Raw genomic sequence first — 19,363 nt, 5'->3', positions numbered from 1 at the left:
TCATTATTTGTATTAATTTCGTTTTATATTTATAAATGAAACGTTATTTAAAATAATAAAGTAAACAAATCGGTATACAAATATATAATTATATGAATGCGTATCATCAAAGTATTTTTTTATGATTATAATTAGATAGCATTGATACAAATGTAGGAAACATGATTAAAAATCAGAGATTAGAATTTTTTTTATTAGCACACTGTTCTTATTATTATTAAAATTAATATTAGTTTGCATTACTTATAAAAGTTGTTGTCTTAAAAAATTAACAAAATACGTGTATATGCTTTTTTATAGATAAATGTATGAACCCACTATGCATACATACGCACACACGCAATACAACAATATACCATGTAATATAACATGTGTAAATATAAATATATTTTTATTTAATTTAATTAATTGTATTTATTTAATAAACGCATTTACATATATTATTTCATAATGCAGGAGTGCCGACTCTAAGTAAAATTTATGTACGTTTTTACGTACATACATCAATTTTACTTTGTCGAAAGTAATATGTATATTTCATTTCTCAACAAATACCTACGTTTGTATAGATTTATTAATATTTGTAATATATTTTTCAATTTCAGATGTACATTGAACAATTAAGGCGCGAGAATAGAAGTTAAATACATATAAAAATGTTTACAATTTGTGAAGTATCTTAAAATAATTTAGAATTAATGAATGTACGTTAATTATTAGTTTTATCTTATTTTAAATATAATACTAAGAAGGATGAGACGCTAGAAGATATATATAATCATTATATTTATAAAATTATTAATGGAATTACTTCAAAATATAAATATAGAATATTTTATTTGTTACTATGATAAAGAAATATCAAAATTAAAAATAATTGAAAGAGTGATCAATTACGTTTCTTACAAATTGTCTTAATTTCAATTTTGTTCGTGGGAAAATTCCTTTTTTTTTTTTTTTTTTTTTTTTTAAAGATATATTATTTATTTATTCGTTTTTTTTTTAATATGATTTTTATTTTGAAGATCTTTGGCCTATTTAATGCTAAGAAAGTTATATATTATCAAAGTAAAGGCAGAACAAATACAAATGTAGCATTAAATCATACGAAATACGAGGATTTATAAGATATCAAATGAATAGATAAAAAATTCTTGTTATATTTTATTAATGTTTAAGATCAATATATTGATATATTATTAAGTAATAATGAAGTATTATTAAGTTCTATATGTTGGTTATTCTATAATGATTGTTTGTTCATTCATTAACGTTTGTACAAAATTAATAAATCATATATATAACTTACGATAAAAAGGTGTTTCACGAATATCAAAATTAGTTTAAAAAAAAAATTTGCTTTATGATTGCATGAAACATTAAACAGCGGCATATGTTAATTAAGTAGACGAAACATAAAAAACAGTTTGCGATAGAATTTTTTTCAAATAAATCAATTCAATTGTCAGGAAGAAACAAAAAAATCATAATATATTGAATAATTTATTTGTAATTTTTCCACAGTAATCATTACTATAATGAGAATATTATCATAATTCGAGTCCTAATGGCAATTCTTTAATAAGTATTATGTTGAACTTCATACTAGTATAAGAAGCTTTTAAATAATATTAGAAATTAGTTCATTTTAGTTTACCAAATTGTTAAAATGGCTGAGTTTGAGAATGTTGGATAACATTTTTAATGCTTGTAAATTGTTTACAAGCAAATTATTTATATAATTTTTGCTGATGACCGAATAAATAATTATTAAAGAATCATGATAAACGAGGCTTATCTAATTTAGGAATTATCATTTAAATAATAATATTCAAAATAATTATTATTTCAATAGATTGACAATTGTTATTTAATTATTGTATGTTTATTGTATAATAATTTTTGGTTCCTTATTCTAATAAGCAGATATAAGTTAGTTATTCATTAAAGAAATTTTATTCTATGACAATGCATTTATTACTAATATATGTATACACACATAATTGGCTCAATTGGTTTTTAATAAAGACAAAATGTTCATTTTAATTATTATTCAAATACTGTTCTAAATTTGTAAATACCACTTATAAACTACATTCAAAGTTTCTAAATTATGTATTATTTATCACTTCTGAAATTAAAAATACAAGGAAATAACTTTTGAATTCCATATAACTTTGACACATCATTCATTTTACTTTGTTGAATCGGTAATATAATTCCCATGAGCTTGTTTACTGAAATATGCAATGGAAAAATATAAAGATAATATTGAAATTGTATGAGGTGATCGTTTCCGGCTCGTGAATTTCATTTATTCATTTTAACTCAACTCCTACTGACTTGCATAAATAAAATATCTTGTGTATTATAAATGTAAGATAAATCCTTATATTTTAATGATTATAAAATATTTTAATACAAATTATATATTTAGATAAAAAATTTATTTCATACATATGTTATGTTATAATTTATTTTACTCTTATAGGTTTATTAAATTTATCTATAATTTTATCCGCGATTTTATCGATTACAAATACGAAGAACAAAATTTCGCTGTAATATTACCGAGTTTTATATGTTATTTCTCATTGACGTACCATTTACATATCCTAGATCTGGCTAATTCCTTTTCCAGGTTCAACTAACATTCGATAAATTTGTACATTTAATTTTCAGTCCGTGAGAAGAAAGTAATGTACAATTGAAAGTAATGATAATGAATAAATTACAAATTATATCTGTTCATTAAGTAAAACTTGAAACATTTATAATGAGCCTGAATATATTTAACAAACCGCGTATATATATCAGATCATCTCGAGCTCCATTTAAAAATGTAAATGTATTTGTTGAAATTTAGAATAGTGAGAGAGTTTGTCTTGATTAAAATTGAATAATGGTAACATTACTTCAAGAGTCTAGAATTAAATATTACTTATTGTTTGCACTATATATTATCTAAGAATATAGAGTAATACATTTGGAGGGTGAACTTCATATAAAACATTTAATATATTTGTCCTTTCTTCTTCTCTAAGACACAAGCATGACGATATTTTCTGTGAAACGGTATATGCACAGACTTTATATTTCCCCTGAGAGATTCGTATATTTTCATTATTTTCATTAGTTTCTTATAATTATATTACTTTACGAAATTCTGATTTCAATCTTCGTATTCGCAAACTTTATTATTTAGCCTTTTATGTGCAGTGCTTGAATACAATTTAATCTTTGATAATCGTTCTTTCTTTTTATCATATATATATATATATATATATATATATATATATGTATACACACACATATTTATTGCAAATGATGCTCAATAAAATATATTATTTTAATTTTACTTTAAATTAATAAAAAAATAAATATAAATATATTTATTATGATTTATATATCATAAAATATTAAGTTATTTGTTTGGAAAATTTAAAAATACGTATATTATTATTATTATTATTATTATTATTATTATTATTATTATTTTGTAATATGTAAGTTTGTAGTTTTTAATTTCATAATTAAAATATGATTATATGGAATCATCAATTTTATTAGCCCACTGACCCGTAGAGTTTGATCAATTATTAATACCATGTAATAATATAAAGTAAGGTCGATAAAATTTCAATCAACTATTAATTAGTAAGAAAAAGCAGAGCAAACAATAACCGACCAATACTAGTAAAAATTATGAGGTCATATATTTTGTCTTGGACAAACTTTTTGCACATATATAGAGTATGACAGTGCCATTAGTTGACACTTGTCTACTTACCTTCTATCCTTTAGACTACTTTGTTACTTTTCAGCATACTGTTTCAGTTTACCTAATACTTAAAAACTGTTATTTCGATCTAGAAAAAATGTAGAAGACGAATAGAATACTAATGCAACAGATAATTAAGCGAAATAACTTGATATTGGCCAATTTCGGTAGGAATTTCAATGAATTTCTCTCAAACATTGTGTTGAATAAATTGCAACTAATCGTTATTTATAAAAATTCATACATATACTACCGTGAATTTTGACATATTACATAATTATATGAATAGTTGTTTCCGAGTAATTTTGATATTTTTTCCATGTGGCTTTTTACATATTAGATAAATTCATGTGTATGTGAACGGGGGTACACCGCCGAGTAGAGAAAACACATTAACGACTTGACTAGGATTAGTATGGGTATGACCACTAGATGGCCATACTTTCGCTACATGTTTTATCGGTGTTTGCCGTAAGCAATTAGATAGATGATATTTCGCATATTAAAGAACATGTCTTTTATATCTTATTACGGTCATGAATGTGTGACATAAGTTAAATTAATTTCCATTAATTTATTTAATGAAAAATTGAATAATTAAAAAAATTCTGACAAACGCTACTGTTACAGATCGGCTTTAGTATTTGTTCTCGTTTGTTAAAGCTTTAATATTACTAAAATTACGGTCAGTATAAAAAATGAACGAAATTGAGGTATATAATATGATATTATTTAGAAAAAGTATGTAATTTAATATTTTATCATTAACATTTCTAATAAATATTTCTTATAATATAAAAAAATTAATTATTTTCACATGCGTATGTAGATCTCATACAGCTATAATAAAATTGAAGATTTAATTGCTACTATAAGTATCGATACAACTAAATGTATTATTTATTATAATCCATTACGAGGATTAAATGAGATTTCTCTCTGCTAGAGGGAAAATACTACTGACATCTTACAGTAAATCTCTGTCTGTAGTTGCTACAGTATCTCTAGAACTACAATAAAAATTGAGTTTTCCCCTTAATAAGGATGAATCAATATAAGTTATGGAATAAAATAATAAAAATTATTTATTTGATGTATAAAAAAGGTGCTTTATCATGTTAATATTAAGCACCAACGACGAGGCAATTTTTATATTATTCATCATGAAATTACATATGTAAAACTATAATTTTGATTAAGAGTATCTATTACTAAATATCCAAAATTGCTAGAAATAAGTAATTCTATAATTACATTAATTATTTTATACTTATTTACGTAGATAAAAAATTTCATAAGCTAGTTATTTAAAATTAAAATTAGTTTAATGGGCAATTAAAAGGAAGTAGATAAACTCAAATGACATTAAAGATCTTACACATAATTTCATCTATTTTATTTATTAATCTATCAAATGCTAATCTATTTCAAATATTTTAAAATATAAATAGAAAAAACAATTAGTCTCACTCGTGAAATGAAAAGTTTCTTTTGGATCAAACACTCATAAGATTTAGGGCAAGTGTGATTGAAATTCTTGTCAAACTTTACAAAGAAATAAATTTACTATTTACGATAGTAGAAGATCTTTGATCTATTATTAAAATATGGAAAAAAATTTCTTTCTCTCAATAGACCCTATTTTGTCATGTATTAATTTCAAATAAATCATTTTTGTATTTTAAAGAAATCCTATGCATCACCCCTATTAAAATTATATTTGTTGACGTAACGATGCATATTATGAATTTCGTATCTTTACAATTATTAGATACACTTTGTATAATTATTATATATATATATATATATATATATTCAAATGTAAATAGTCTCTGTCCATAAATATAAAATTTTATTTCCAGTTTAAACTGTTTTATTTCCATAGACTCTCCTCTTATCAGTTAATGTTTATCATATATTTTCTAAAAAAAAAACTTTACGATATATAATATAATAAATTGTATATAATTCTTTAAACATGTACAAACCACATTCATTAGTGACAACAAAATTTTTATGAAATATTACTTATTATTATTATTATAATTATTATTATGAAATATTACACAACTTGGAAATGTGAAAAATAGATTCTAATAAAATATAAATAATAAGCTGTAGTAAGCTTATATAAAATTTTACTAATTTTTGAAGTTCATTTTATTTTTAAGAAGTTAATTAATGATAAGAATGCTTCATTCTGACTTCAATTATAAGATTTCTATTTATATAACGAATATCATAGTAGTAGTTGCGATCATACGTGTTATTATTCTTAGGCATATTGAGTTTGAATTTATAGCATAAATAAATGAAATCTGTTAGTTTGGACAATCCGAATGATTTATTAAAAAAATTTATAAATTTCAACGAAAAAATGTTTAGATTAAATAATATTCAATGTTCAAGTAATAAAATAGTTTATGGAACAACAACAGCTTGTTGTTATATCTAAATTATAATTGGATAATGAAAAATAAGAGTAATAATAATTTGGATAATACGATACTATAAGTAGTCTGTATAAATTTAATTACGTGCATATTTGAGTATTTTTGATATATACGAATTGTTCTTATTTGATTATATAATGTATAAGCATTGAAAAGTCTACCAATATCTGTTCTAATTTTTATATAAATTCCTCAAGTTTTTTTTTTCTCTAAACATAAAAGTTTTATCAATTCTTACCAAAACTATATTCAAGTTTTACGCTTACGTTTTTTCTCACTCTCACAATCATAATAAAAACTAATATACAAGACTAATTCTTTATAGATGATTTCATTATTTAATTTATTTAAAATAGAGACTGAATTGTTAAGTTCAGAAGGGCATTGAATGGTATCATCTCACAGCTAAGATTATTGCCGAGAAGAGAAGAAATGCAATAAGCTTTTGTTGAGTATTACAATTTTATAATATTAGCTTAACAAATTCTTTGTAAATTAAAGGGTAAAATAAAAATTGTTCACTAGGGAAAACTCACGTGTGCGCGTTTGTACATACTTAAAGATGCAGCATCCCATAATAATATGAGTTTTTGGTAAGCATGCGTGCGATTATGAGCGCGCGCAGACCGAGCACGCTAGCACGAGGAAAGTAGAAAACGCGGGAGAGAGTTAGATTATGAGAGATAGATAATGAGAGAGAGAGAGAGAGAGAGAGAGAGAGAGAAATAACGAGAGGAGAAATGGAAAAAAAGAGAAAATAGGGTACGCAATGAGAATAGCGCGTGCTCGTTTCGAATTTTAGCGATTTTATGGTGCGAATGGAACGAGGTGGAGCAAACGGCGACGGCGGCGTCGGTCGTCGTCGCTGGCAGTGGCGGTAGTCGCATTCGAAAGTACGTGCACCCAAGGATACGTATCGAGGCATGCGCACTCCTATCATATTGATCTCGCCATAGTAACGATTCTCTCTACTCTTTGTGGTGGTGCTCCACTGCTGCTACTGTCTGTTGGTACACACATCCCTGTACCAGCGCTGCCCTATGGACGATACTGAATCTGTGCGGGAGGATGGTGCTGAGAGAAAGCGCGCGAGGGAGAGCAAGTGAGAACCAGAGAGAGAGAGAGAGAGAGAGAGAGAGAGAGAGAGAGATTCGGACTGCAGCAAAGAGGACAAATGAAAGTTGGAGGGTTCGAATAAAATAATATACAACTTACGAAAATTAACTAAGATGAAAGCGAATGGACACGATGACTGTTATGCATTTGAAAGATAAAAGCAGAGATTTATAGTAACGAGTCGATTTAATTTTCTGCCAAGATAAGATTCGGGCGGTCAATCACGAAGAGAGGGACGTATAAAAGAAGAAAGTAACAACGAGGAGAAAGAATAATATAAGTTAATGTATACAAAACCAGTGTTTCAGAACTATTACAATTGAATGTCGTCACAATAGTATTTTTTTTTTTTTTTCGAGGCTATCATTAGAGTATCAGTATTTTAAAAACATTTCGTTGTAAAATTTGTTTCCATATTAATTATTATAACTTGTTATAAATGTATATTTAAAGGAGAAAAATGAAAAAGAAATTTATATATTTTAAAAAATACTTACGACATATGACCGATAATTATTATATGAGACAAATGATTTTTGTTCAATTTGCAGTTCCTATTTGTAAATTTTTTTAATTTTATATTTTAATTCATCGTCCTCACATATTTGTTGACGAAATCTATAAAAATTTTTAACTTAAAATTACAAAAATTGAAAGTATCTTAATAGCATCGATTATATTATTTTGATAATTAGTTCATTTGTAAAATTAAACTATGTAGATAAGTTTTTAAAATCTTAAGATCCTAATTTATATAAGAATTTTCTTATTGCATATTATTGATGTTTATGTAATATTAAATAGCAAGAGTGATAAGGTTATTTTAAATATTATCTGTAAATAAATCATTGTTAGTAATAATAGAAAGAATTTCGATATTATTTAAGTAAGATGTTCATCATAAAATGTTTATTTCAGATAAAATTTATAAAACTAATGCAATACTTTATGTGATGCTTATTAGTAGTTTTATCTATATACTTAAATAAAGATAGGGTAAGTTTTAAGAATTTTAAGCACCTATTAGCTACATAAATACGAAATAAATTGATCTTTTATTTTATTATGATACTGTTTGAATCGTTACATTAGTTACAATAGTTACATTGGCCACTTTCATTATGTAACTTTTTAAAGTAAAAATGTTGTGTTAATTGTATTATAAATAATAGTCAGCGCAGTCAGTACTTAGCGAAATATATTAAACGAGAGAATAAAAGATAGAAAGCTAGTGATAAAGAGTGAAAAGTTTCACTCCCAGCTTTATATCGCATGCAACATTAGTCTATACTAACATATACAAGCTGTTTAGAATTTTAAATTTGGTGTACACATTTATCAGTGACACTATAATACATATAGTGTGTTTATAGAGGCTTAACAAGTTGAGAGAGAGTTGCGAAGATATTAAAATAAAGTGAGTGAATAGCAAGTGTTAAAAAGAAAACCAGAAAAAATAGAGATAGATGGATTGTCATGAAACTATGGAGAGAGACGAAGAGAGAGAGAGAGAGAGAGAGAGAGAGAGAGAGAGACGAAGAGAGAGACGAAGAGAGAGAGACAAAGAGAGAGAGAGAGAGAGAGAGAGACAGACAGACAGACAGACAGACAGACAGCGAGCAAGGAATAGAAAAATCTTCGCTGTACATGCTGTCAACAAGATATCACGCAAGCATTTTTGCAAGTCTGCAGCTCAATGAACTCTACCTGCTGCCTAAAACACGCGCGTCTTGTAAATATACAAAGCTTTCTTTGAATATGTGGATTTTTACGTTGACAGTTTATGCAGCAAAAGCGAAATGCAAGATATTCTATATCATACAGTAGCTAACATAGTAGTTAAGCGATGTAAATAGTAAAAGAAACAGTGTTTCGTGTTGCGTTATCGCAATTTAGTATAAGCCCGAAGTTTCTTTGTTTGCCTTTATCGTCACGAGTAAATACAATTGGTGTAAGGAATTGTTATGAAACTAGGCATAATAGACTCAATAAAATATCAAATAACAAGTTCGGGGAAAAATTAAGTATATATGCCTATCGCCCTAAGTACCAAATGTCGTGCCAATGATTTCTTACGATTCATCGTAATAATACAGGCAGAAATTAACATAATTATGAGAAAAATATATGTAAAGGATATATATAGATAGAAAGAGATAGGCTTCTAAGTGTACAGGATAAATAATAAGAACGAGCAAAAATATTACCTATGTGCAGAAATTCGTGTGCTTGGTTATAGGACGCTTGTAGTGTGAGATAAACAAAACAAGAAATAAAAAGTATTATCAACTATAAAGGAGATGAAAGAGGCAATAGGGCGTTCCAAAGGAGTAAGGTAGCAAGGTTAGGAAGGGTAATGCAAGGAGCAGTAGAGTAAGTTTTTATGGAAGGGAATAGGAGTAAGAGTGAGAGAAAGAGCTAAATAAATAGATGAGATGAGATGAGAGAGGGAAAAATAAGAAAAATGAAGAAGGGAAGAAATAGGGAGGAAGCGTTTGTAACGGAGAAAGAAATACATCTCAGAAATTTCAAAGTGCAAGAGAAATTTTAAGTATATTCATATGCATGCATGCGAGGCAGAGAAAGATGCCGTTTCTCAGCGGGAGAAAAAAAAAAGAAAAAAAAAAGAAGAAGAAAAGAAAAAAATGCTAAAGAAGCAAGATGTAGAACAAAGAGTAGTGTATACGTATATGAGTGCATTATATTTAGTACGTAAATGTGACGATTTTCTTTGGACACGTGTGTAGAAGCTCGTATGTTACTGTTTTCGTACACAGGTCAGTGCGTATGCATGTCTAGACTAGAACTGTTATGAAAAGAAATATAGCGGTGAGAGAGATAGATGGATAGATAGATAGATAGATAGATAGATAGAGATGGATAGAGAGTCGGAGAGAGAGTGGGAGAGGGGGGGGAGAGAGAGAGAGAGAGAGAGAGAGAGAGAGAGAGAGAGTGATAGAAAGAGATTGGCAGTGTGTGGGAGGGAGGCGGGGGTGAGCGACCAAGCGAGTCGGATGTGGGGAGAGGGCCGAAGGAGCACGTGTGTGCGTATGTATCGGTATAGGTATGCGCGTGCGTGAATAAGCGAGAGCGAAATAGATTAATGAGTAGGGAAGCGAGACGCGTAATACAGCCAAGATAGAATTGACGAGAGGGTTAGCCGTGGTCGGGACGAGGGGCTGTAAGAGAGCGCGCGTACAGGAAAGTAAAAGAGGGCACGTCCGTAAGTAGCGAGCGTTGAAGCGAGATAAAACGACATATAAAAAGAGCCGTTGCGCGTGCGTGTGTGAGCTGCGGCTGCTGTATGCGCATTACGGTGCTACGAAAGCTTCCTCTCTCGCTTGCGCGCCACCTCCCACTCTCCATAGCCATTCTCTTGCCTTTTCTCCCATAACCGATAGAGGGTGACCGGGCGAGATTGCTACAGCACAGCATCAGTGGTGGTAGTTCAGTACAGCGCTGCTCGCTGCGAGGATCGCTCCTTTTCGCGCCACTGGCAGCTCGCCTTTATCTCGCAGGCTCGCTCTCTCCGTCTATTCGCCTCTCCGTCCTCCAGTCTCCCAAACCTTTTTTTTAGCCCTCGCGCACTGTTATTAGCGCGGGCTGCGCTGCTTCCTTACATTCTTCCATCACCACCACCTCCTCCTCTTTCTCCTTCTCCTCCATCACCACCTCCTTCTCCTTCTTCTTCTCCTCCTCCTCTTTCTCCTCCTCCTCCTCCTACAGCTCATTCTTCGTCTTCATCTCCTCCCGCGTCCACGATCTTTACCCGCTTCTCGTGTTCTCTCCCCTCCAAAGGGAGCGCGATGCGCGTCGCCGCCACTGTCATCTTCGTTCTCGTGGACGTTGTCGGAAAACAAGCCCACGCGCGATAGAATCAGCAGCCAGCAGACGTCGATCAGGTGCGAAGAAGCGCAGACAACCACTGGCGCCTCTGCTGTCATCGTCAATCGCATGCAAAGCTTTGGCCCTCCGATCAGCTGGAACGATGCAAGGATAACGGTCGCGCCAACTGTCGCTAGATCGAGAGCGCGGGAGGACGAGGGTCTATCTAGGATAATAGCCGAGCGGGTGAGAGCGGGTGAGAGGGGGTCGCAAGGTCGACCGAGGAAAGTAATAAGCCTGTTTAATCGGAAGGCTCACATAGCCATTGGAGGCCGATGCGATACACATTAAGCTCGATCGATTTATAATACGCCTCTCGCTCATTTATATCGGCGCGCGCCCTCCCGCACTCCCATGCGAGTCTCTGCTTAGCGCATCGTCAGCATCATTATCTCAAGGCTGAAAAAGCCGGAGTATGTGGGAATGCGATAGGTGGGAGGGTATCGCCGAGGCTGAACATCGCAGGCTCGCGAGTGTTCCTATCGACATGCCCGCTGTGAAGTGAATTTTTAATCGAGTGCGATAAGGCGGGGCGAGGGACCGTTATAAAGAATTGGGAGGAGGATCGAGAGCGGTCAGCCAAGGGTACCTAGAGCCTAGGGACGAGAATGTGGAGGCGACGCTCGGCTCGGGATGACGGTCGGGAGGCAACATCGGTCGGTTGCTCCTCGATGGCAGTCGCCTCCTCGAGCATCGTCGTCGTCCCCGTCGTCGTCCCCGTCGTCGTCCCCGTCGTCGTCCTCCCGAGGAAGTGAGGATAAGGTGGAGGCAGAGGGGGAGGAGGAGGAGGAAGTCGTGGCGACGGTGGCGAGAGCACTAGGGGCTCGTTCTCCACCACCTCGTCGTCGCCAGCGTCGTTGGGATGCTGGTTGTCGAAGCGAGCGGTAAAGCAGCGATGGATCGTCGCGCCTCGTCTACGGGAAAGAGCCCGCGTTGGGCCTGCACAGCGAGACGTTGAGCCGAGATCGAGGAGATTGGAACGAGGGGGAAAGAGCTGGAGCTGGGACCGTGGAGCCGGCGGCTGCCGCGAGGTGAACCTCCTTTGGAGCTGGTGGAGGAGCAGCTTGCTTTTTTAAGTCAGAGACGGGAACATGAGAGGTGGCTGGACACTCATGGCGGCGATCGCCCTGGCTGCGTCGGGTGAGTCGAGCTGCGCTTACATATTTCTATAGACAGGCATTGGCATATGAAAGATTGAAGCCAATGGGGGGATGGGGAAGGTATGGGCGCGAGGTGGACTTTGAAACGGGGATAAGGTGCCTCCTCGGCATGCCAGCTGTTTCCTTTCATTTTCATTTGTTTTTACTTCGCTACGTGCCTCCCTTCCTCATCCCTCGCCACATTCATCCTTTCATCCTAAATGAATGACGACGATTGGACAGCACGAACTTTTACACTTCAAATCGCCCGTTACATTTGCTTTTAACATAATTCATAATCAATTGCCGAAGCACGTGAAACGCCAATGTACGTAAAAATCAATGACAAATGACATTTAAAAAATAAGCTTTAAAAAATCGAGCGGTAGGAGAGGGGAAATATCTTGGGAATCCTTTTCGCGGTAACGAATGTAAGCTGCCCTGTAGTATCGATACTACTGATTCGACGATTTTTAATTATCGCGACGCGTCTCGATTCCCCCTCCCACTTTTTCATGTAATTTAAATAGACTTTTCGACTCTTACAACTTTAAAGCTTTTAAACCTATTAAACCTGGCTGAATCTCTGTTATTAAGCGTGAATAATTTAAGTGAAATAGAGGCATTATAACGGGCCATCGGTATCGAATCTGTCTAAATTTAACATTTTACGCATCCTGTGGCAAGCCTAATTTAATTGCAAATAAAAATTGATATTTTATAAATCAATAGCCTAGTTTGCTTATTTTTAGTTAAACTCGATTGAACAGAAATTATAAACTAATGTATAATTATGTTTTGAAAAAATGTGTTATTATCTGCAATTGCGTGTCTGTATTATCATTGATAAATTATCAGATCATCCTTGTTTCAAAGTTGGAAAAGTTACTCGCGCCTACCATAAATACATACAGTCGCAAATATAAGTAGAAATTTGTATAGAAATAAGGCAAGAATATACGTGTACTCAGATACATAGATGAATCATATATTGGCTGTGACATGTGTCCACGTTAAGTATATGAAAATACTTTGAGATAAAATTTGTCACCGCAATATGGTCCACTTGAGTTTTCCCGTCAATTTTGATTAATATCAATATTTAAGATGAACGCGTCAAACAAAGTTCTCAATCTCACATGATATATAAAAAGAAATTGGCATGAATGATGATTGCATGATGTAATTAGTGCGGTTAGCAACAATTTTTTGACTAAAAAAACCTATTTTTATCCAGGTAATAGACACATCAAAATACTTTACAATAGTATTGAAAATAATTAATAACAAATATAAAATAATGTTTGTTAAAAATAACAAGATATTATTCATTTATATTAATAATTTGTAAAATCAAAATTGAAAGGCACCCTAAGTCTAAAGATTCACTAACAATTCAATCCGTCAAGTAATTAATATTCATATTTATTGACTATACATTACATAGTTTTATTTGAAACTAATTTAATAATATTTTATAAATAAACCTTATTATTTTTCAATTATATAAACAATATTATAAATTTTTAATATACACTCGCAATATTTATAGTATCAAAACTCATATTTCTTTCCGTTTTTTACATGATTTTAAAAATAATGGTAATTATTATTAAATTATAATGAAGAAAATTATCGATATCAAACAATCAAACATTATTATGTATGTCAATATTGATTTAACAGTTTATTTTATAAAATAAAAATTATGATTAATTTATTGATTTCAAATAAAATTTATTCATGTATGATGTTAATCCAATTCAATGTTTATATATTTCCTCTGCTCTTTCGACATTACATTCTCATATATATATATATATATATATATATATATATATATATCATAGTCTATATAAAATTTTCACTTTGATTTCATTTTCTCACTGAAATCTTTAACGTTTATCTTTCGTTTCTTATTTAAGCCGACATATTTCAAACCATTTTAGTGTACGTGACTTTTACGTTAATAAAACTTCTTGTCATATATAGATTTGATTCTTTCCGATTTTTACCATTTTCGCATTCATTTATTTCAATTTTAATTTTGATTTGTCATAATATTAACACGTTTTCTTAACATTTACATTTAATAATATTTAACATTTAAAAATATTAATTTTCCTACCCATTTCTAAAGCTCATTATTTTATTACAGAAATTCCTACTTTTTATACTCCCGTGGATTTATTTTTTCAATGTTCTGAACTTAGTATTTTTAGTTATAAATTATTAGATTAAAATTGCTATATCTTCTTAAAAATTCTTACTAAAACTGATACTTAAATAATTAACTATAAAAATAGGAATAATGAAAAAAAAAACTTCCCATACATATGGTTTATTTTTATTAAATAGGATCAAGTTTGATGAAGGATTACTACAAGTTAGTAAGTTAATATTATATTTTTATTTTATAATTATATTCTTCTTAAATTAGTTGAAGAGATGAAATTTTCTTTCAATACAATATTTGCTTTAAATTTATCAGTCAGAACTATTTTACTGTTTTCACGACGAGTCATACGCATACTTTACAATTATAATGTTTAATTATATAATATAAAATATTTGAGATAATTGCACTGTTACAATTAATATTCCATTATGAGGAATTATAAAATTTGTCATAGAGCTAATTTGTTATATATATAATTTTATATAATATACATAATATATATAATTTGATGGCTCAGACAAGATATCCTTTCCTTATTCCTCCAATATATTTATTCTCGGCATCTAAACAAACATAAACCGGTCGTCTCTCGTTTGATATAGATGATTTTTAAATGGAAATATTTTTATTTTACCTCAATTAATTTTTTTACTCTCAATATACATATTTATTTAAAATATATATATTTGTACGAAATCAAACTATAATTAAGATGATTGTTTTTATTAATTAATATGCCCATTTTTTTTTATTATGCTAAAACAAAAATCTTTATTCTAATCTGTTAAATAAATCTTAATATTTAATTTTCTAAAACTAGAAAAGTTTTTGTAAATTATCATACAAATATATATATATATATACTAATAATTATCAACTATTGCAATTGTTTCAATAATTTGAAAATTTAATTTCGCTTTTCAAAATTTTTATTTTCTTTTAATAAAGATCAAAATCGAAATATAATTTGAAATTTTATAAGTTAACATTTTATTTTATTAATTAGATAATATTTTATTTCATAATTAATATCTTATCTGAAATCACAGTTTGAAGACTTACTGTTATTTTAACATTTATTTTAATTTACAATTTAATTAATATTTCTCTTTATATGAAAAATAGCATAGATATTGGATATTTTATAGTAATAATATATAAAGATATTTAACATTATGCTTTTTTTATATTCGGTTTATTCAATACAGAGTCCAATTCATTATCACCGTCTTTTTAAATTAATTAACTATTAATTACTTCAGCAATATATTGATCGTATGCACATGACCATTATCGTTGTATTACTTTTACTTAGTATCTTCTTAATATCTAATCTTCGTATTTCACGAGCATATTCATCGGATTTCCGAAGCCTTGATATAAAAGGACAATATTAATTAGCTTAGTTCATCTACTAAGACATATGCAATCAACGCATGATATTTGGTTGTTGTTCATTAAGCTTATACAAAGTTGTTTAATAATATTATTCATATGTTAAATTAGAGAATTAAATACGAATATACAAATAATCGTGTTACTATCATAAAAACCCTAGAAAATATTATAATACTAAATGCTATAGAAAAATATCCACCTTCATTATTAATATTCCCAATAAAAGAAGTGAAATAATAACTACGTAGAAGTGTTAAGTGCACAAAGTAAATGTTTCAATTAGCTGTATGGAAAAATGTGATAAGACAATTAAGCGCTTGAAGCAACACCTTAATAGACAGGCCTTTTGTTTCATAAAAGATATCAGTTTTAAAGATGCATATTATTCGCCGATTTATGCGCAATGCATATTATTTGAAGTGACATAGTAAGCCGTTCACTACCGCAGCTTATACGTAAATATATTGATAAGTGCATTTGTGAAGGCTGTAGGTGTTGAAGCTGTCAGGAAATCGATTTCTGACGTTGTTACACATTCTTTATAAGCTTTATATATAATATAACTATTCGGCCATTTGTTATGTTATGTTGAAGAACAATAAAGTTATTATCAAAATTTTTGACATTAAACAAACATGTACATTATTGCCAAGATATATTAATGAGGGCATTAAACAAAAATCTGGGTTTTTTTTTTTTTAATTTTTCGAAAGTATCTACTGCACGATAACTCTAATTGATTATATACATAAAACAACAAAAATTAAATTTTCTATTTATAAAGCGTTTGGGATCATCACGTAAGAAAGCTTATGCAGAGTTTGTAAATTTTCGAACCGAAGTGCAAAATTGCTTCTAAATTGCTTAATACATTTTAAGAGCTTGTGTGCAGCCAACGAACTGAAAAACAATTTTTAAGAATTTGTCGAGAAAACTGGGAGAAGAAATTTACTTCCAATATTTCACCGTTTAAAAAATAGTCAGGAAGAGTAAATTGTAATTTATTTAAATAATAATTTAATAAAATTTAATTTTATAGGTATCTCTATAACAAAATTTACACTCTTTAGAACTTAATTAGGTAATTTAGAATAAATATTGTTTTAAATTATTTAAGGTTGATATATTAAAATTATTCATTACATCGACTAAATATTTTTCTTAAACGAATATTGATAAAATTTTCTTTATTTAGAATATAAACGTATCAAAACGTGGATATAATTTTTGCTTTAAAAAGATTGCCGTTCTTTATTTATAAACAATATTATTTTCTCATCAGAATTCTTCATTAACTGTAGAAATTGAATATACAAAATAACTTTGTGAAACTTTGATTAGATTCGTACGATAGTTTTTCAAGTAATAGCACTAACTGCATTGATATACGTTTTTCCGAAATATTCGTTTACGTGCAATTTAAATGGAAATATTTTCTTACTAATATACACATTTTGTCTATTATTGTATATATACATATATATATATAACTGGGAAATACTTTATTATAGTTAAATTTTTTGAATATTTTAAAAATACATTCTGCGACTAAGGATTTCCGAAAAAATGTTAATTTTTCCTATAGTCGTAAAACTATTTTCATTATTTTTATCCACTTTTATATTAAATTGACATTTTTCTTACATCGCAATTTCAGATTTCTTATTGTATAGAATTCTTTAACCTATTTTATCGTTTTTTCTTATAGCAAATTAAAATTTGAAACACTTTTTTTTATTTTTTTATTACGCTTTATTATTAATTATATTTTATATTATTAATACGGTACACTTTTATTTTTACAATTGGAAAATAAGGAATTTTTAAATTTTTATCTACACCAATCTAAATTTAAATTTTCTGAACTATAGATAATTATTTAGATATACATGCTAATACAATTATAATTTAAAGAATATTAACCTTAAACTTTAAATTATCGTTGGTATTATAAATATATATTAAACAATGTAAATAGTGCTTATTAATTGAAACTATACGTATTCTTGTTTCTGAATATAATTATTATTTAATTATACAAATGAAATACTTTTAACTAGTTTTTAAATAGAATTTAATTCATTGAAATAAAGCATTTTATGTATAATGTTACATAATGAGATATGTAGTTTTGTAATTGTAAATGTTATTTAGAACATTTTTTATAATACTCATTTTTTTTTTCTTTAAACTCCATATTAAAGATATAATACACTTATAATTTTTTCATTCTAATTTTAATATACGGTTTAATAAATAATTTCCACCTTATTCGATTAATTTTACATGTATTCACAATTCTATGAAAGAGTATGAATAGTAGCAAATACATTGTTGAATTTATTTTATGCACATTTCGTCATACTTCTGGCACTGCAGAAAAGCATAAAATTTAATTTGCCCGCGAGCCGTACTACATCGTGTAAATTCGCACTCTTACGTTTACCACATGAATACAAAGGAAGAAGATAAACTTTGTTTCGTCTCGGGGGCATAGCAAAAAATGACTTTTAGAAAAGGAAGTACCGAACTCGTCCGCATAAATACATCATGTGTCTAATGACGACTAGAGTCAAGACAATTATCTTATCTTACGTAGCTAATTGCCTTCATTATATCAGTGACAGAAAAAATGAGTAATACCTGTATATACACATATTAAATGAATTAAATATAATTTTATGTTGATATTGAGACATGATTTTCTAATTGGCAGTTGAAATGTTTTAACATTTCATTTATCGTATTTGTCTTTAAGCATTATAGTTTGTAGAAAGGTTTATCAGATTTATTATTTTAACACTGAATATCTAATATATAAGTGTATTTTTATCCTAGAATTTCAACATTTGAATGAAAAGTCAAAAAATTTAAATAAAACACATTAAATTTATGGTCGTTCATATTGTTTATCATAAGACTTTAGTATTATTTAAAATGAAAATTATTTTTCTACACTCAAAGCGATCCATTTTCATCACAATTAAGGACAGGAAATTCTTTTTTCTCAATGGGAAAAAGGCAAATTCAATTTTTCATACGAGTGCCAATTATAACAATAACGAAAAGTTTTGAAGAAACCGAGGGAGTGAGATGCAAAAAGACAAAGGCATTTAAATAAATAGATAAACAAAGTAAGAAAAGTTCAGAATAAGAGATAGAAATATGAAGAAGTAAGCTAAGGAGCAGAATAGTAAAGAAAGTACAAAAAGTAAAATACTTATCGCTTTTTCGATTTATCATGGATAAATAAATTCCGTAGAAACGTAATAAACTTGTAGTTATATTTTAATATCACTAATCAATTTTAGCAATTTATTTGTTCATTTAATTATGGTAACTTTGTGGTATCATAGATAAGGCTTTTTATCCTTGATTGCAGTAAAATTCCTAATCTTCATGGATATGTGCA

At 29.3% G+C, this 19,363-nt stretch overlaps 1 protein-coding gene across 1 annotated transcript in view; it reads left to right on the top strand.

Annotated features, from left to right (window-relative positions):
- The first annotated feature begins 11,984 nt into the window (after positions 1–11,984).
- The window catches only part of nAChRa7 (nicotinic acetylcholine receptor alpha7 subunit), an 86,194-nt gene continuing 78,815 nt past the window's right edge, over positions 11,985–19,363 (top strand). Inside the window, exon 1 of the mRNA XM_011507722.1 lies at positions 11,985–12,375. Within this exon, the coding sequence (XP_011506024.1) occupies positions 12,327–12,375 (49 nt within the window). The 5' untranslated portion in view covers positions 11,985–12,326. The remainder of the gene's footprint in view (positions 12,376–19,363) is intronic.

The sequence above is a fragment of the Ceratosolen solmsi genome, unplaced genomic scaffold, assembly GCF_000503995.2.
Source record: "Ceratosolen solmsi marchali unplaced genomic scaffold, CerSol_1.0 scaffold1, whole genome shotgun sequence".
NCBI lineage: Eukaryota > Metazoa > Arthropoda > Insecta > Hymenoptera > Agaonidae > Ceratosolen > Ceratosolen solmsi.
The sequence above is the reverse complement of the archived record's forward strand: the minus strand, read 5'-3'. Positions and strand labels throughout refer to the sequence as shown.